The sequence below is a fragment of the Pseudoliparis swirei genome, chromosome 3 (assembly GCF_029220125.1).
Source record: "Pseudoliparis swirei isolate HS2019 ecotype Mariana Trench chromosome 3, NWPU_hadal_v1, whole genome shotgun sequence".
In the NCBI taxonomy this organism is placed as follows: domain Eukaryota; kingdom Metazoa; phylum Chordata; class Actinopteri; order Perciformes; family Liparidae; genus Pseudoliparis; species Pseudoliparis swirei.
In genome coordinates, this window is record NC_079390.1 from 1,775,187 (window position 1) to 1,796,043 (window position 20,857).

At 40.3% G+C, this 20,857-nt stretch overlaps 1 protein-coding gene across 1 annotated transcript in view; it reads right to left on the minus strand.

The window, feature by feature from the left end:
* Positions 1-20,857, minus strand: part of klhl13 (kelch-like family member 13) — a 40,061-nt gene that overhangs the window by 8,752 nt on the left and 10,452 nt on the right. Inside the window, exons 4-6 of the mRNA XM_056408035.1 lie at positions 7,448-7,580; positions 5,977-6,173; positions 678-1,473 (exon numbers count right to left, since the gene is read on the minus strand). Coding sequence (XP_056264010.1) covers positions 678-1,473; positions 5,977-6,173; positions 7,448-7,490 — 1,036 coding nt within the window. The 5' untranslated portion in view covers positions 7,491-7,580. The remainder of the gene's footprint in view (positions 1-677; positions 1,474-5,976; positions 6,174-7,447; positions 7,581-20,857) is intronic.

The following is a 20,857-nucleotide window of genomic DNA, read 5'->3' on the forward strand; positions in this document are numbered from 1 at the left end:
AGATACTAAAGATAATTAAGTGTGTGTGCCTTTAAATATTCATAGATAATTACCACTAAAATACTAAAGATATTTAAGTGCATGCACTCTTAAATATGCGTTAAGTTTTAACACAAGTATTTAAAGATACTTTAGTGTGCCGGCTGTGGTTTTATTTTATAAAAATGCTTTTTTGAAAGGCTAAAACACCAACAACTATAGATTGAAGCAGAATATTTCATAAGATTAAACCCCAAAAAAGAATGAATGTTGTAAATCTTTCTTTAAATTTTTTTTATTTGTATACAGAACTTTTGGACAGAAAACTAGAGAGATATGAAAAAGTGAAAGAAGAAAAATAAGAGAGCGATATACTATGTTGTGCAATGCTTCTGAAAGTTAATAATACTAATAATCTTTGAATGTCAACGGTAGGAATGAAGGTTTGAATTATTAAGGTACAACCTTTGTTTAAATACTTCTTCCCTTAAATATGACATCACACTGATTACAGCGGCTCGTAGAACGAGTTCACGACGCGCACGTCCTGTAAATCATGTTAAATTTGGTGATTGCGACGCGTTGAAACAGCGACCGACGTGCAGGCACAACACAGTTGTGCTCGCAGTGCTTTCCTTGATGTTCACGTGCATGACCTCACGGAATATGAATCAAAAGTTCCCAAAAACACGACTCACCGAGTTCCCCGGCGGCGTTCCTCCCCCCCACGGCGTAGAGGTGGCCCTTGAGCGCGCTCAGGTGGAAGAAGGTCCTCTTCTCGTTGAGGCACGCCACCTGCATCCACTTGTTGTAGCGCGGGTCGTACCGGAACACCGTGTCCACCGCCGTCTTGCCCTTGGTGTCGTAGTTGCTCTGGCCGCCCACCACGTACAGGAAGTTGCCGATGACGGCGATGCCGTGCTGGTAGCGCGGCGCGTCCATCGGCGCCAGCGCCTTCCACTCGTGCGCCTTCTCGTCGAACAGCCGCAGCTCCTTGCTCACGACCAGCTGCTGGCGCAGGACGCCGCCCAGCGTCACCAGGTGGGCGCTGTCCGAGCGGATGGCCGTGCGCTCCGACTGCATCACCGGCTGCATGTAGGGCATCATCTGGTAGTTGCTGGCCTCCAGGAGGAGGTTGACGCAGGTGTTGTCCGTACGCATGAAGTCCACCGTCTGCACGTGGTTGATGAGCTCCTGCGGGTTCATGAGGGGGAAGCGGATGTTCTTCATGAGCTTGGGGGCGAAGTCCATGCGGCTGTCCTCGTAGCGCAGCCAGCGGCACGCGGCCTTGAACAGGTCCAGCTCGCTGCAGTGTTTCAAGCTGTTGCTGGACAGCACGAACGCCAAGCGGTCGAACGGCAGCTTGACGAAATCGCCCGTGCCCAGCAGCGACGGGAAGTTCTTCAGGATGTAGTTGTTGACGTATTTGTCCACCTCCGTGAGGTTGTAGGCGTTGGCGATGCGGCCCACCTCCACGCAGTTGTCCAGAGAAACCTGCGAGGAGGAGGAGGAGGGGGAAGAGGTAAAAATCGTGGTGTGAATATTACATTGAATGTGTTGTAACTCTGTGACGCTTCATTCTGGTCACATGACGTCTATTCTTCTGTCCATCCTGGAGAGGGATCCTCCTCTGCTGCTCTCCTGAAGGGTCCTTCACTTTTTTACCCCCTGAAAGGTTTTTTTCTCTATCTCTTGGGAGTTTTTCCTGATCCGATGTGAGGTCAAAGGTCAGGGATGTCATATGTGGACAGATTGTAAAGCCCTCTGAGGAGAGTTTGTGATTTGTGATATTGGGCGATATAAAATAAACTGAATTGAACCTCATGGAAGGTTGATTGTTTGTTTGGTTTTGACATTGTAATGCGCAGTAATGTACAGTAATGTGCAGCTATGTGCAGCAATGTACAGTAATGTGCAGTAATGCACAGTAATGTGCAGCTATGTACAGTAATGTGCAGCTATGTACAGCAATGTACAGTAATGTGCAGCTATGTACAGTAATATGCAGCAATGTGCAGTAATGTACAGTAACATGCAGTAACGTGCAGTAATGTACAGTAACGTGGAGTAATGTACAGTAATGTACAGTAATGTGTAGTACTGTGCAGTAATGTGCAGTGATATGCAGTAATGTGCAGTAATGTGCAGTACTGTGCAGCAATGTGCAGTAATGCGCAGCTATGCGCAGCTATGTACAGTAATATGCAGCAATGTGCAGTAATGTGCAGTACTGTGCAGCAATGTGCAGTAATGTGCAGCTATGCACAGCTATGTACAGTAATATGCAGCAATGTGCAGTACTGTGCAGCAATGTGCAGTAATGCGCAGCTATGTACAGTAATATGCAGTAATGTGCAGTAATGCGCAGTAATATGCAGTAATTTGCAGTAATGTGCAGCTATGTGCAGTAATATGCAGTAATGTGCAGCTATGTACAGTAATATGCAGCAATGTGCAGTAATGTGTAGTAATGTGCAGTAATGTTCAATAATGTGCAGTAATGTTCCGTAATGTGCAGTAACGTGCAGCTATGTGCAGTACTGTGCCGTAATATGCAGCAATGTGCAGTAATGCGCAGCTATGTGCAGTACTGTGCCGTAATATGCAGTAATGTGCAGCTATGTACAGTAATATGCAGCAATGTGCAGCAATGTACAGTAATGTGCAGCAATGTACAGTAATGTACAGTCATGTGCAGCTATGTACAGTAATATGCAGCAATGTGCAGTAATGTGCAGCAATGTGTAGCAATGTGCAGTAATGTACAGTAATGTGCAGTAACGTGCAGTAATGTACAGTAACGTGGAGTAATGTGCAGTAGTGTACAGTAATGTGTAGTACTGTGCAGTAACGTGCAGTGATATGCAGTAATGTGCAGTAACGTGCAGTAATGTGCAGCAATGTGCAGTAATGCGCAGCTATGTACAGTAATATGCAAATAATGTGCAGCTATGTGCAGTACTGTGCCGTAATGTGCAGTAGTGTACAGTAATGTGCAGCAATGTGCAGTAATGTGCAGTAATTTGCAGTAACGTGCAGTAATGTGCAGTAATGTGCAGCTATGTGCAGTAATGTGCAGTAATGTGCAGTAACGTGCAGTAATGTGCAGCTATGTGCAGTAACGTGCAGCTATGTACAGTAATATGCAGCAATGTGCAGTAATATGCAGTAATGTTCAGTAATGTGCAGTAACGTGCAGCAATGTGCCGTAATGTGCAGTAATGCGCAGCTATGTGCAGTACTGTGCCGTAATATGCAGTAATGTGCAGTAATGTGCAGCTATGTGCAGTACTGTGCCGTAATATGCAGCTATGTGCAGCTATGTACAGTAATATGCAGCCATGTGCAGTAACGTGCAGCAATGTGCAGTAATATGCAGTAATGTGCAGTAATGTGCAGTAATGTGCAGTAACGTACAGTAACGTGCAGTAATGTGCAGTAACATGCAGTAATGTGCAGCTATGTACAGTAATATGCAGTAATGTGCAGTAATATGCAGTAATGTTCAGTAATGCGCAGCTATGTGCAGTACTGTGCCGTAATATTCAGCTATGTGCAGTAATATGCAGCTATGTGCAGCAATATGCAGTAATGTGCAGTCATGTGCAGTAATGCGCAGTAATGTGCAGTAATGTTCAGTAACGTGCAGTAACGTGCAGTAACATGCAGTAATGTGCAGTACTGTGCAGCAATGTGCAGTAATGTACAGTAATGTTCAGTAACGTGCAGCAATGTGCAGTAATGTTCAGTAATGCGCAGCTATGTGCAGTACTGTGCCGTAATATGCAGTAATGTGCAGCTATGTACAGTAATATGCAGCAATGTGCAGTAATGTGTAGTACTGTGCAGTACTGTGCAGTAATATGCAGTAATGTGCAGTAATGTTCCATAATGTGCAGCTATGTTCAGTACTGTGCCATAATATGCAGTAATGTGCAGTAATATGCAGTAATGTGCAGTAATGCGCAGCTATGTGCAGTACTGTGCCGTAATATGCAGTAATGTGCAGCTATGTACAGTAATATGCAGTAATGTGCAGCTATGTACAGTAATATGCAGCAATGTGCAGCAATGTACAGCAATGTGCAGCAATGTACAGTAATGTACAGTAATGTGCAGCTATGAACAGTAATATGCAGCAATGTGCAGTAATGTGCAATAATGTGCAGTAATGTGTAGTAATGTACAGTAACGTGCAGTAATGTACAGTAACGTGGAGTAATGTGCAGTAGTGTACAGTAATGTGTAGTACTGTGCAGTAACGTGCAGTGATATGCAGTAATGTGCAGTAACATGCAGTAATGTGCAGTACTGAGCAGCAATGTGCAGTAATGCGCAGCTATGTACAGTAATATGCAAATAATGTGCAGTACTGTGCAGCAATGTGCAGTAATGCGCAGCTATGTGCAGTACTGTGCCGTAATACGCAGTAATGTGCAGTAGTGTACAGTAATGTGCAGCTATGTGCAGCTATGTGCAGCAATGTGCAGCTATGTGCAGTACTGTGCCGTAACGTGCAGTAGTGTGCAGTAATGTGCAGTAATATGCAGTAATGTGCAGCTATGTGCAGTAACGTGCAGCTATGTACAGTAATATGCAGCAATGTGCAGTAATATGCAGTAATGTTCAGTAATGTGCAGTAACGTGCAGCAATGTGCAGTAATGCACAGCTATGTGCAGTACTGTGCCGTAATATGCAGTAATGCGCAGCTATGTGCAGTACTGTGCCGTAATATGCAGTAATGTGCAGCTATGTGCAGCTATGTACAGTAATATGCAGCCGTGTGCAGTAATGTGCATCAATATGCAGTAATGCGCAGTACTGTGCCGTAATATGCAGTCATGTGCAGTAATGTGCAGTAATGTGCAGTAACGTGCAGTAACATGCAGTAGTGTGCAGTAATTTGCAGTAACGTGCAGCTATGTACAGTAATATGCAGCAATGTGCAGTAATGTGTAGTAATGTGCATCAATGTGCAGTAATGTACAGTAACGTGCAGTAATATGCAGTAATGTTCAGTAATGTTCAGTAACGTGCAGTAATATGCAGTAATGTTCAGTAATGCGCAGCTATGTGCAGTACTGTGCCGTAATATTCAGCTATGTGCAGTAATATGCAGCTATGTGCAGCAATGTGCAGCCATGTGCAGTAATATGTAGTAATGTGCATTAATGCGCAGCTATGTGCAGTACTGTGCCGTAATATGCAGTCATGTGCAGTAACGCGCAGTAATGTGCAGTAATGCTCAGTAACGTGCAGTAACGTGCAGTAACATGCAGTAATGTGCAGTAGTGTGCAGCTATGTGCAGTAACATGCAGCTATGTACAGTAATATGCAGCAATGTGCAGTAATGTGTAGTAATGTGCAGTAATGTGTAGTAGTGTGCAGTACTGTGCAGCAATGTGCAGTAATGTGCAGTAATGTGCAGTAACGTGCAGCTATGTGCAGTACTGTGCCGTAATATGCAGTAATATGCAGCAATGTGCAGTAATGTGTAGTACTGTGCAGTAAAGTGCAGTAATGCGCAGTAATATGCAGTAATGTGCAGTAATGCGCATCTATGTGCCGTAATATGCAGTCATGTGCAGTAATGTGCAGTAACGTGCAGTAACATGCAGTAATGTGCCTTAATGTGAAGTAATATGCAGTGATGTGCAGTAATTTACAGTAATGTGCAGCTATGTGCAGTAATGTGCAGTAACATGCAGTAATGTGCAGCAATGTTCAGTAATATGCAGTAATGTGCAGCTATGTGCAGCAATGTTCAGTAATGTGCAGTAATGCGCAGCAATATGCAGTAATGTGCAGCTATGTGCAGCAATGTTCAGTAATGTGCAGTAACGTGCATCTATGTACAGTAATATGCAGTAATGTGCAGTAACGTGCAGTAATATGCAGTAACGTTCAGTAATGTGCAGCTATGTGCAGCAATGTGCAGCAATGTTCAGTAATGTGCAGTAATGTGCAGTGTTGGCTCGTGGGTCTCACTCCTCACCCCAGAGATAAGGAACACTTTGCAGAAGTCCAGAACGGGGAGGATCTGGAGGAAGCTGGCGGCCTCCAGCGTGTCTTGCAGGTTCTCCATGTTGAGCGACAGCTTGGCCGTGTAGATGAAGTCAATGATCTTCTTCAGGCCTATTCGGTTAACCCCGTGAAGCTTGATGCACATTAAATCCTGTTCTTTCATTCCACCTGCATCGGGAGAAACGGTAGATACTCAAGACATTAGATTCATTTATATATCTAAAACTTGTGTTGAGAGAAAGGATTGCAGGTCTTAGGGAGGATCCATTGCTCAACACTAATGTTGAGGAAATGTTACTTCCTGTATTCTTGTTGTTCTTAGTTTGTACTCTAGGTTGAAATGCACTTTTATTTTGCGCTTTTGATAAAAGTATTCGCCATAATGACATGTAATGTAATGTAATGTAATGAGCTCTAAGTCCGGACGCCCCTCCCTCCTACTTCAAGAAGCTCTTCTTTTGTTCCCGTTGCAGAACAGTCTTCATCTTTATCACACTTTAAAATGACAAAGCTGCACATTTACTCACAATATGAGATCCAAAGAAGCGGACTGTTCCCTTCCCCTGCTCATTATACACGCACACAATGTCATGAAATTGACGAGGTACTAAATTACTAATAACTGGAGTTGTGGAAAAATAAAACAGCCTCATTTTAAATTGACAGGTAAATTCAAGGTGCAATTAAATGTTAACAACCTGGCACATGGTTTTCCCAGTTTTAAATACAGTTTATCTGCTCTTCCTGAAAATACCCGCTATGCTCTTTACGGTACGCATTTAAATTTATTCAAAGGTTCTTCGAGATGAGAAAGGCCAACAAGTCACATTTGCAAATGACCATGAACATTAATGCATAACAATAAGCAGGTCGGTTTTATTATTAGAGCATGCAAACTGTTGTGAATACACACACACACACAATGGACTCATGGGATGTGTGCACAAGGTCAATTTGAGTCATTTCTCAGGAGGCAAAATGACAGTGAAAGGACTGTGTTAAAGCAAGGAAATGTTCATGAATAATAAATGCTTTACCGGAGAATAAGTGCATGAGCGAAGAAAGAATTAATATATATATATATATATATATTAAAGAAATAATATATATATAAATATATATATTTATATTAAAATATATACAAATAAATATGTTTGTGTGTAATATATATATATATTATATATATAAATAAATATATTTAAATATATTTTAAAATAAAATATATATATATATACAAATAAATATATGAAACAAAAACATATCTAAGTAAATTTACAAAATATATAAATTAATATATACAAATAAATGTATAAATAAATAAATATGATTAAAAGCAATCAAAAACATGCTTCATCGTGACAAAGAGGACAACACACACAAACCAACACAACTTGTCCCAGTAACATGGCCAGCCCCCTGCCGAGCAGGCGTTGTGGACCCACCTGTGAACATGGCTTTGAAATAGTCGGACGAGGAGGCCATCATGGCGCGGTGAACGGGGAAAGCTTCGTCGCCGTCCCCCGCCACCAGCGTGACGTCACACAGTAAACCCTCTATCCTCAGCTGGTCAAATCCCTAAGACACGAGGAGGGGAAAAAAGGTCAGACGGCGTCACTGGCACCGAAACCACGGACTGGTTTTATTCCAGAGGAGAGGATCACGGCGGAGAGGAGTTTACGGACCCCTCTGGGTCTATTTGGGATGTCTGATTTTTGTGGCTTTCCAATCGTAAAATTAATCACTTTTGGAAAAATCAATGATCAGGGACCCAGGCCACCCGCAGGATAAAACTCTTTGGTAGGCGGAAAGTATTAAAAGCTTTTTAAATCAGGTAAAGTATGGTTTCATTGTTTTCCAGGCTTAGCTGGAAAGATTATTCTTTTCCATGAGTGTCTGAATCCCATAATAGGTATTTGTATAATTTAAGACCGCATCAAATCCTAAAACTATTAAATATTAATATGTGTTCTTGATAACTCAACCGTTAATAATTAATTAATATCCATTATTTTATACGACTTTGATTAACTGCGCATTGCCCCGGAAAACTAATATTTCTAAAATAAACTTAAAGTACTACCTCAATCATTTTGATTAAACATTTCAGTTAGAACGATATCAATCGAGGATCATAAAAGCGTACGACGGTTTAAGGCATTTTCACATCGTAAAATCAACGGTAACTATTATCAATGTTACAAAGATTGAAGAAGTTTATAAGAATTAATTCGCATTTAGAATTTCAGTTATGCATGAGCTCAAAATGTATCCTTATTATTAGAGCTTGTAGCATTCTAATGATTCTGCGTCAAATACATAATCAGCTTAAATTACATCTGTCGACTTAAGTCAGTTTGAATATTTACATCGACTCATAAACAGGAATACAGGTATGAGTAAATCTTGTTTAATATAACGTATTTTCAGTAAACAATATCAGTCAAGTCAACTCGTTAACAGACTTTAGCAGCTTCAAGCTTTCTAAAAATCTAACATTGAAACGAAGCAGTGGAATGTTGCTATATGCTCAGATTCCATTGGATTCATCTTCAATATAAATCCCATAATGAGCTGACTTTAACTCACGACTGGACGCAATACTGATCGCTTACATGACGATCAAACGATATCGCTCAAACTTATGGCTTTGAGAACCATCTAATTATGCAAGCAGTTCACGAAGAAATTATATTTTAATAATCATTTATTCAAGCATAAATGACCGAACCAGAATATCAAACTTTATCGTAAGCGAAAATTATGAGATTGATCAAAATCCAGAATTCATTGCTATCCTAAGAATTACATAGAAGCATTGTCCACAGAGTATCATTTCATCTTGAAGTTTTATGAATAACAGTACTGCTTCTACACACACCATTTCCGAGCCACTAATCCTTGTCACTTGTTAAGGAGATCACATGTCTAGGCAATAGACTGACCCTACTGCAAATAAGTCTTCAGATGTAGTTGACGAAGATGAGGCTTCGTTCATGAGTATTAGTTCAACCACATTAGAACTCAGACGAGAAATCTCATAAAGTCAGTAAGTACAGATGATATGATGTTAACTTATTTGCATCTAGAGATATTCAAAATTATTTTAATTCAGGGAACGATTCATAATCATTGAAGAGATCCGCAGGTCTGACTGGAGGATTCTAGCAGCAGAAACAAGTTCAACGGCAATGTCGCGGCTTTTAATTAGAGTTCAGCATTAAGCAATATTATAGGGATCATCCAAGTACATAATCATAAGAGCCAAAGAACTCTACGATTATCCCGTAAACACATTGCCGCAGGCCTCGATGCAGCTTAAAGTTTGTCGCAAGCGGCATCTAACAGAATTCTATCAACAGGACTATAAACAATAGCGAAGCCGATTCAGCTCTGACTGGTAAGAGACCTAAAGCACTAGATTGATACTGAGATGTTGGCGTGTGCAGAGAACATAAGAGACGCTTTGATCGAGTATCAACTGCACTAAGCGAAAAATCAGATGCTCATCCAGGCATCCTGTAGACTACGGCGATGTGAGTCAGTAGATGTCGACTAAGAGATAGATGATCTCTGAAACATGAATAGATGACCGAATGACGAATCAGAAAGTTCGTCAGGAAGGACAAATCCTAGTAAGAATAAATGACAGGCATTAAGTACTTAAAACTACATTAGAGTCAGCTAAAAAGCAGAATTTGAAAACGTGAATTAGTCGAATAGAAGTCCTGTAGTAATATGACGCGATAGTGAACACCATGACACCGTACTAAATAAACTTCGATTAGATCACCTGATGATCATTAGAGAACGATTCCAGTAACTGAAAAACAGTTAAAATTCATTTGTCACTCGATGTCTGGAAAGCGCTCATACGTCAATCCGAGCTCTCGAAGAAGACATAACCCGGAGAAGCGGGATCTCGACAATCGTACTTTCGATGCTGCAAGAGCATAATGCAACTGCAAGATAGAATGTAAAAGTAGAGTATAGAGAGTGGCGTAGCGTAGCAACTTCAGTTACCCACAGTTCACATGAACGCCATCGGTTAGGGAGATATCTCAGTCTGCAGACTAAGGAAACATGGAACTGTCAAATAGGAAGCAAACGCAGTTAGCCTGACCACAGGCTAAGGCATAATACATAGCCCTGCGCGGACGGGATCTATCCGTGTCAGTTCGGTCGTCCGCGCTCAGCAATAGAGAGCCCGAGGCGAGAAGAGCCGGACAGAACGCCGAAAAGGCTCAGCCCGCACAAGCGCGCTCCGGTCCCTCACCAGCATTGGGCGTCGGGCGACGAGCAAGGAGCAGGAAACAGTCAGCTGCAGAAACCACCCATCAACGGCAGGGGAAGCCGCAGAGCCTCGCAGTGTCGCCACGTGAAGGGGAGTCCAGAGAGGGGAGCTAAACACTCCCGCTGCGACTCCATAGAGTGGACGGCATGCAGTAGGAGGAGACGGAGAAAGTCACATGAGGCGAATCAGTGATGGAGCATCACTGAGTGCATAGATGCACCAACCGAGCGGGCTGTCCTTCACGATCGAGGTTCGCCTACGGTAAACAGCTTCCATGCGACCTCTTAACGAGAGCCAGTAGAGGAGAATCAGGAAGCTCAAAGTTCCGGTAGTAGACCGGGTTGTAAATGTGTACACACCTGGATGGAGCCAAAGAGCTAAATGAGAAATAAAGGTGATGAGGCAGCAGTATGAGGGAGTGAAGCAGAGCAATAGATGAGACCACTCTAGTCCCGTCTTCACGGAGTTATGAAGATGACAGAGGTATAACACGCACTAGATGGATTCTCCGGACTTACATACTATCCTCCATGAGAGACCCATATAGAGATTAGATGATCTAGTGATTTCATAATTAATCTTAAATGAAAAAAATTATTTACAGTGATAAAAAGTCCGACCTTAAAAGATAAAATGTACAGAGCTAGTCTGTCTTGGTGTAGGATACATGAGTCTATCTGCATAACGTGGACATTATGGATTTCATTGACGATAGTATTAAAAGAAATAACTCTCATCTTAAGTAATGGCTAGTTCATCTGAGCTCCTTCGCTCGCTCTTGGATTATCTGATACCTGAATCTAAACCTCTCTCCTGTAACGAGTTCTTCAGTACCTGGTCCAGTTCGCCATGGATCCGTGGGTAGCTCGTCCTGCTCCGCTATCTCTTTCATGTCCTTGGATTCAACTAGACCTCTCTTCCCTCTCCTTGTGGCTCTTAGGACTGAGGCTCATTAAACCTCTCTCCTCATCACCTTAGGATTAGGATCCTAGCTCTCTCCTCTCCCCTAGGCTCTTTCCACTCAGTCCTTCTCTACCTTGCCTAGACTCGTTTCTAGCTCCGTGCTATGAGCCTTTCCTGCGTAGTCCAGGTCGTGACTTCGTTCCTACGAACACAGCTGAGCCGACTCAGCCCTGCTCTACTTGATCCATCATCTAATTGATTACGTATGGTACATAAAGCATGGAGTTGTCTATGTCTCATCTGATACAGACATCGAGACTGTCATATCAGATGCTTACTACGTTCGAAGGTCCAGCAATTGAGTCGCTGACCTACTCATTAAGTGTAGCAAAGGGCAAAGGCTAGTACTTACAGGAGAATATGACAAAGGATTTCACTTCAAACGTCTCAACACTATAGATCGTTCATCGTAGAATACACTGATTACCTTACGATGTCGGTATATAGCAGGTAAAATCACCTTGACTAGATGGTAAGCTCTGCTAAGTTACATACTTACTAAAAATGTCTTGAGATTAAAACTACCAAGTCAGTTCTTTCAGTAAATCTCTATACATTACAAATACTACAGATGAGTCTCAAATCTTCATTAAGAATATTGCAACCTGCAGAGTCTACTGAAGCCTGTCACTTTGTTCAATCTGCAAAGTAGTTTAAGGCTTGTCTTCTTCTTCAAGTCTCTCTTAAGTCTTCTTCTAAGTCTTCTAAGTTTCTTCTAAGTCTTCTTCTAGTCTTCTTCTAGTCTTCTCTTCTAAGCTTCTTCTTCTTTTTCTAAGTCTTCTTCTCTAAGTCTTCTCAAGTCTCTTCTAATCCTATTTTAAGTTTCTTAAGTCTCTCTTCTAAGTCTTCTTCTTTTCTTCTAGTTCTTCCTATCTACTTTCTTCTTAGTTTCTTCCTATCTTACCTTACTTCTTCTCATTCTTCTTCATTCAGTTTATCTATTCCTACTACTCTGTATTTTATTCAGCTTCCGAACTCACATTATATAATGTGTTTTTCAATGAATGTTAGTGAAATGAAAATGGAAATCCAATAACTCTCTCATGGAGTCACCGATCCTCGTCTCTCCGTACCTCCGTCTCTCAGCCACTTCTCTCATCCTCGCTCCTTTTTCCCAGTCATTTCAATATTGCATGTCATGCAAGTTTGATCATAATACAAGTGTAATATAATTAAATGCAATTATTCCTTGAATTAAAGTGTTCTTCCTTCATTTATCTTTAAAGCACCCCGCATTTATAATCTGTGACATCTTGGAATCCAGAGCTCAGAATGGATTAGATACCAGCAGACCAAAGCGTCTCCTCCATGACATCAGCAATGAAACAGACTCTTCATCAGCAATGTGATCATTATTAATATTTAAAAAAGGGGCCATGTACAGTTGAAACATAAATGTCGCCATTGGATGCTCTGAACCAGATTATAACTGCATCTGAAGTCCCTCGACAGACATAAACAAAGCAATAACAAACCGTCCAGGATAAGAAACACTACAATATAATGTGTGTGTTAAACACACAAACTTTTTACTAATATCAAAGCCAATACGCGTCAGACGGTTCATCTCCAGATGGCGCTCACGTGTCGAGTTCATGACCCGGAGCGTTTAAATCAAACCATTTACCACGAGCACACAATTAAATTTCATGCCCCAAAAAATGCATTGAATAGATTTTTGCTCCTCGGCTGAACATCCTGGTCGAAATGTCTAGTTTGACGCAAGATAAATCTCATGAAATCCAACATTATTATTATTAAAGCAGTTTTTTAAAACTACCATGATAGCGAAAGCTTATTGAAGACAGACCATAATGAGTGTAGTGATGAGCGGCGTTCTCCACACACGTGATGCATCGTCTCTCAGAGTCACACGAGGACGAGAAGGGACATTTAACCTTTTTTTTCCATTATATTTTTTTATTGGGCTGCACAGCATTAAAAAAAGCTCATTAGTTTTCAGAAATGATGCGACTAAAATACAGAAACACAAAACATGACAGGAAAAAAACAATCACCGTGGAGACAAAACGTGCTCATGATTGAAGTTAATCAAAGTTTACGTTCTACTCTTTAATCAGGGTTCTTACACATTTTGACCAATGGATTTCCAGGACTTTAAACCAAATTTCCATGAACAAAATGAAATACATGAGTGTAAATATGATTTGAGAGATGTTTGTAAGTTCACGGTACAAAAGGCTAAAAAAGGGATTACAAGAAGATGTATTTCTGTTGGAATAATGTTGAAATGGATGAAAGAATGGTGAACTCCTTTTTGGTTTTCAAGGGAATTATTTAGAAAACAATTCTTGAGAGTTATAAATGTAATTAAAAACGTATTAATATGGAAGATGTATGTGGTAGTATATATAAATATATTTTATTTTTTTATTTTGTTCATTTTTTTTGTTGTTTTATTTTCTTCTTTATTTTATATTAATTTTCTGATTTATTTTGATTTCAATTTAGGATAGGAATTTATAAGCATTTTTTTGCTTCTACCTATACCTTTTCAGTCTTTCTCTTTTGTATATTATATAGGATAATATTGTATTGTATTTGATTTGATTGACTGAATAAAAAATACAAACAAACAAAAAAATACAAACAAAAACAAACAAATCTCGGTCTAAACATGAAAAATGTTGAACATGTTGCGCATTGAGAGCGTACGCCGGCTTATATTTTGAGCGTCTTTCTTTAAAAAACATGTTAATTATTTCAAACTCGGTGTAAATGAACACGTGATTATAACAAATTTTCATGACTTTTCCAAAACTTTTATGATTTAAGTTTTTTCCATGACTTTTCCAGGCCTGGAAATGACCATTTTTAAATGCCATGACTTTTCCAGGTTTTCCGTACGAACCCTGTATAATGGAAGTCTGTTGAGTCTTTAAAAAGATATTCTGCTCCGTGGGAACTTGATAAATGAGCGATTCCCATTTGTGAAGTGCATTTCTTGTGACATTCCCGTTGCTCTCGAGGGCAAATGACAAACACGAAGCCCTCGAGAGCTCCGCAGGGAGAACGAGTGCGACTCAGAGCCCCGAGGGGAACGCCGTCGGGGAATTATGGGAACAAAACCGACGAGAGGATGAAGCTCGTTGGGGTGAAAAAAAGCAACGCGACAAATCACAACGTTGTGTGGATCAACTCGATCGGATGAGCGTCCTGCGAACAGCGGTCATTTCTTCCGTGATGACCGTTGCCACGGAGATAAGCCACGCCCCCTTTAAGGCGCGAATGGCGCTCGTGCGATCGGTTGAAAACGAGGGCGACATCCGATTGGCTCCAGATGGGTCTATGTTGAAAAATACAAAACGCATCTGGAGTCTCAAAAAACCCACAAACATAAATGTGTCGCGATCCACGAACAAACAAATGCTAATTAATTCATGTTTATGCGTTGGAATGTGTTTGTGAATCGTTCTGCGTGTAATTTATTTTGAAATCCTCCTTGGTGGATTTGTAAATCGAATATATTTGTGAATTGTTCCGTGCACATTTGTGAATCTGTGCGTTCGTGAGTCTCTGTGTGTGTTTGCATATATTGAGCCTGATCTGACCTCTGACCCCGTACAGCTGTGTCTTAATGTGGCATCACTGCTGTGTTCCTTATTTCAGAAGTTAGATTGCAGCCTGGATAAAAAAACTAAAGTATAATAAAGTCGAGATAAAGTCGGTTCACAATGTCATTTTATCCTCCAAGAGAGAATTGTATGAATTTGTCATAATTAGCGCATCAATTATTTTGTTATAGCCAAAAACTGGTTTTTTTGTGCAAGGTCACAGCGACCTTTACATTCTGTATTTTTATATTTGGTAATATTGACGGGTACATAACACGGTAGTAAACTTACTTTAACTGATATTTCTATTGTTTTTGATCTTTTTGTTGACATATACAAACAGACAATAACCCCCCCCCCCCCCACTGATACACCCACCAAGAGGAGCAGGAACATAAATACATAATAATTATATAAAAAGAGGCCACCTCATTTCACCACACACACCTTCAAACACACACACAAATATACACACCTACACACACACCTTCACACAAACACAAATATACACACACCTTCAAACACACATATACACACAGATATACAAACCTACACACACACAAATATACACACACACCTACAAACACCTTCAAACACACACAAATATACACACCTACACACACAAATATACACACCTACACACACAAACACCTACACACACACATACAAATATACACACACACAAATATACACACCCACACACACCTCCAACCTTCTAAATCTTTGAAGAAATGCCGTTGATGTTCGGCGTGCGCGAGATCGCGACTTTGTGGACGGACAATTTGAACGATTTTTATTTGAGGATGAAATCCCCCCCCCCCCCCAAAAAAAGCCCGGCGGATTTGAGGACGCAGGTATTTTTAAGATGAACACCTAAAGCAACGAGAGCTCGAGGACATGCGACTGATGGTTAGTATCCGGGTAGATTGTGTTATGAAAACCTGTTTTTCGTGAGGGGCCACACACAGGAAGAGAACAACTGAGCTTAAAATATTAAGATTTCTCATGCAACAGATGGCGATGACAGAAGAGTCACCCGATGTGGCATCTGAGACTTTTAAAAAAATAATTAAAAAGAAGTAGTGTTTGGTTTTGATCAAATATTCTTTCACTAGATCTCTCAGCATCGCGGTACAGCTGACTAATGGTTTTCTGGGTGGACCATTTATATAACGAAGCAGCTCTAAAGTTCTCGTGTGCATGAACACTTGTTTCATCATTTGTAAGGTCCCTTGTGCTTTTGAAGGGACGTTATATTATATGCATCTCTAAATAAAATATAGCTTCTAGATGCTGGAAGAACGTTAATGCGACATTTATTCAGCTTTCCTCTCATATGCGACATGCGTAATCACATACAATGATGGTTATGTAAGCTCATAATGGGGAAGGCAGAGCGGTCTTTATGTAACAGATGCACAGAACCTTTCAAGGCATTATAATTATGACTATTATTATGAATAACCGGGTTTTTAAATGTGCATCTGTTACATAAAGACCGCCTCTTCCTTTACAGGCACAGGAACTCACAGTACATTATTATTAATGTTGACCAGTGACAGAAGATCACGATCAAAATGCAATTAATAAATAAGACAATAACTCTTTTCTTTAAATACAATATGAAGTTTTGATGTTAAATATTATTCATCACGACAGAGAGATCCGCTAACGGCCGAAGCAATAATCTGCGTTAGGTTAAAGAATAACGAGTCATCATGTTCTCCCTGAACGCTGACCTGCATGTTCTGTGATGTTTACGACGTCACTTAAAATTATATTTATTATTTTTGTGTGTGTACAGTACAGGCAACACAGATGGGATACACACAAGAAAGAATAAAAACAAAAGGCTATTAAATTATCATAATTATTAGAGGAAATTATGGGGGCATTTTTTGCCCCAAGTGACGGAAATCCAGAAGCATTGTAAAAGAAATTGGGGGCACTTATTGAAAATAATAAATATAATTATTTAGGCTTACAGTATATGAGCAATTATCATGAAAGTGGCAATAATAAGACTATTAGGCAATAATAAGACTATTCGGCAATAATAAGACTATTAGGCAATAATAAGACTATTAGGCAGTAGTCTACAGATTCAAAATGTTTTTAGATTTTTTAAACAGAAAACGTGAATCATATTCAATGTTCTTCTTATTTCTTTGTGGTTTTTTTTTTTTTTACATTTCTCTAAACAACTATTAACAATTTGTTCTTTTTTTAAATTTAAAATTATATTTATTGATGTTTTTGTGTGTACAATACAGGCAAAACAGGATACACACAACAAAGAATTAAAAAAAAGGCTATTAAATTATCATAATTATTAGAGGAAATTACATAACTTTGTGTAATATGCTGCTGCTGCTGTCTCACTCTTGTAAAGGAGATTTTTTATCTCAATGAGGCATCTCCTGGTTAAATAAAATTAAAATAAATATAAAATGATAATGAAATGCATTTTCGCCTTTAACGTGAATTGCGCGGCAAGAAAAATGTGCCTTTTTCGCCTCAAGTTGAAATATTTCACGGCGAGTTGTGAAAGCCAATCAGAGTCGAGCTGCCCCCCCCCGTTGGTGAATGTAACTGCTGCTCTAGTAGAGCTGGAAGAGACATTCAGAAGGAAATGATAACTGTTTCCACGGAGACAAGCCACAGAGTTAAGCCCCGCCCCCTCTAAGGCACAAATGAAGCAAAAAAATCACAAATAGTCAAGGGAGTAAACGCCACGAGTAAAAGGTGTGATCGCAGCACGAGACTTCTACCGCGGTCTCTGGTGAGGCCGACGACATCGTGATGGATTCACGTGAAGAGGCGGTCGGGTGGAATCTACTCGTCATCGTGCTGTACAAGAACTGGAGGAAGAGGTCTGAAGGCCAATGAGGAGACAAGATGTCTGCTACCACAGGAGGGAAGGAACCCACCACGATGCTTCAGGTCTACTGGATACAAATGATGACGAGGAGGAGGAGGAGGAGGAGATTCGGTAAAAAAGGAGGAGAGGATCACGGACCACGTCTACGAGGAGTTTGTAAACACCACCACGGACGGAGGAGGAAGTTGGACACACTAAACAGGAAGTCACTGGCACATTTACCCCGGCGGCGAGCGGCTCGTCCAGACCACAAAGGAGTGTCGCTGGCTGCCGGGGGAAACAAGAGGAGACAGAGAGCTGCAGCATCCCCACACACTTTAGATTAAATAAAAGGCTCCCGTGAACATCTCATTGATCACCATCGGTAATCCCATGTGCCGACTACTTTTTCTTCTGCTTTTCTGCCCGGCGACTGGCATCCATCGTCTCGATTTGTGAATATCTTTCTGCTCTTTTCTGAAACGACAACCCGGAGACGCGACCGCCCGTTTGAAGATGATCGTGTCTGAAGGATCCGACCGACGCTACAGGAACATTCACCGAACGAGTCGCTCCCTCTCAGAGTCAAACACGCGTCGCCGACGGCAACGACGGCTTGATGTGGATGTAGAGCTGCAGCTCCATCAGCACTTTGAAAATATCAGTTGAAAGCTGGTCAGCGCTGGACTCATTGAGCAGAATTATGGCTCATATTACTTACTTTTAATGGTTTTCAATACTTATTTAATAGTATGTTTTAATTACTTTTAATGTTTTTTAATAGTATATTTTACTTACTTTTACTAGTATGTTTTAATTACTTTAAATGGTTTTTAATACTTACTTAATAGTATATTGTACTTACTTTTACTAGTATGTTTATTAATTTTAATGGTTTTTAATAATTACTTTTAATAGTATGTTTTAATTAATTTTAATAATTACTTTTAATAGTATGTTTTAATTACTTTTAATGGTTTTTAAAACTTACTTTTACTAGTATGTTTTAATTACTTTTAATGGTTTTTAAACATTACTTTTAATAGTATGTTTTAATTAATTTTAATGGTTTTTAATACTTACTTTTAATAGTATGTTTTAATTACTTTTAATGTGCTTTATTGTAGCTTTGCATTGTGTATATTTTGTGTTCTTCTAACCACATATATTGTTGTAGTGTGTCCCATCCTGTACTGTTTGTTATTGTTTTGTTTATGTTTATGTTTATCAAGGGAATAAATATGCTAATTAGCTGTGTTACAATCTGGGTCAGTGCATCACATGGTGACATTTGTTTATTAGTGTACATGCTTTTAAGTAAAGATGATAATGATAATAATAATCACTTTTAAACACAGACTATGAAAAGAATAAAAAGTTAAAAAGAAGAAGTAAAAGTTACTCAAAGATTAAAGACCTTCGGTTACATTGTGCATCGCATACCTTTAAACAGAATGAGGACGAATTTATTATAAAAACATTACTCAATGCATTATGATTCATACTGCTAATCTCTTAGAGGGCATGTCGTAAACTTTAAATGAGAGGGGGAGGGGGGATTAAAAGGGTAGACGAGGGAAATAAAATCACGGCATCTTTGGGTTTAATAAAAACTCCACTTGATTTTATGCTTATTCATCAGATTACAATTTGGCACTTCACTTGTACCAATTAAATTAGAGAGGAATCATCACTTGGTATTTATGGCTATGATGCGGCAATTTCCTCACGTTCAGACGAGAGGTTCTCAGACTCGTTCTGTCGCGCTGGAGGAGGAAGAATGTTCACGCTCCACCGCGCCAACAAAACGGCCCACGCAGAGTTTTTAATGGAATAACTTTTCTGTGACTCCTCCAGCTGTGCTTTTTAAAAATAAGAAAATTAAGAAAATTTCAAATCACTTTCAAGTAAACCAAATGTGCAAAACAATGCAAATAAAGTTAGAGCACGCAGGCAAATAAATGGCTTTAAACGGGGTCGCAAGGCTCGATACGGTCACTCTCAATTCAGGCTCGATGTTGGGCTTTTATTTTGAAGGGCAACAGCAGGAAAAGCCGATCTCACGGAGATTGGCTTTCGGCAAAACGCCAAGAATCGGCGCGTCTTGGCCGTCGCGCAACCGTATCGTAAACATGTACACGACGGTACAGGCATTTATATTTATTGATTACTTAGCTTTAGATCCGTGTACTTTAAACTTGTGTAATATGAGACGTTCTCAATTAAAAAAAAATCGTTCTGCATTTCCTCCTGTAATACCACTGCGCCCCACTAGAGGGCGCGCCCCACAGTTTGAGAACAACTGCTATAAAGACCAATGGTACTCCGAGATTCATGGATGAAGAGTGCCTTATACATAGAATTCATTATTACCTTCGCATTGAAAATGCGGAAGGTTATGTTTTGATGGCCGTGTATTTATTTATTTATTTGTTTGTGTGTTACTCGCATAACGCAAAAAGTATTTAACCGAATCGCATGAAATTTGGTCACAGTCTCACACACACACAATCGCAGCCTCACAACACACACACACACACACACAGCCTCACAACACACACACTGCAGCAGCAGTGACCGGAGCAGGAGACCTCCAGGGTCTTGCTGCTGGCTGCTGGCTCCAGAGCTTCTGACGCAGCAGCGCTCCAGTAAAGAATAAAACTTTATAGCGAATATATTCTAATAATGATGCAACACATCCGACCAGAGCTCACACACTCCGACAGCAGCGCCGCTGCGGCAGAAACACACTGCTGTGGCTCGAGCTGGAGCCCCATTAGAAAGTGTATTAGTGTCACTTGGATCTCTAATACTGCAGAGTGTGTGTGTGTTTTCCTAAATAATCTCGGCTCACCTGCAAGAGGCCAATCATATTGTGATTTAATGCATGTATATATTGTACTTGTGTGATGTAATGACTGTATTTACTGTGAAGAGGCATGCAGGTGTGTCTACACACACGTACAAGTGTGTGTGTGTGTGTAAATGTGTAGACGTCTGGCTCGCGAAATGAGGTGACCTCTTTTTATTAATTTGTATGCATTTATTTTCCTGTTCTATAGGTGGGTGTAGCAGTGTGTGTGTGTGTGTGTGTGGGGGGGGGGGGGTCTATACTTAACCCCTTGTTACCCAAATTAAGGCACAAGATGAGACCAGCGGCTTA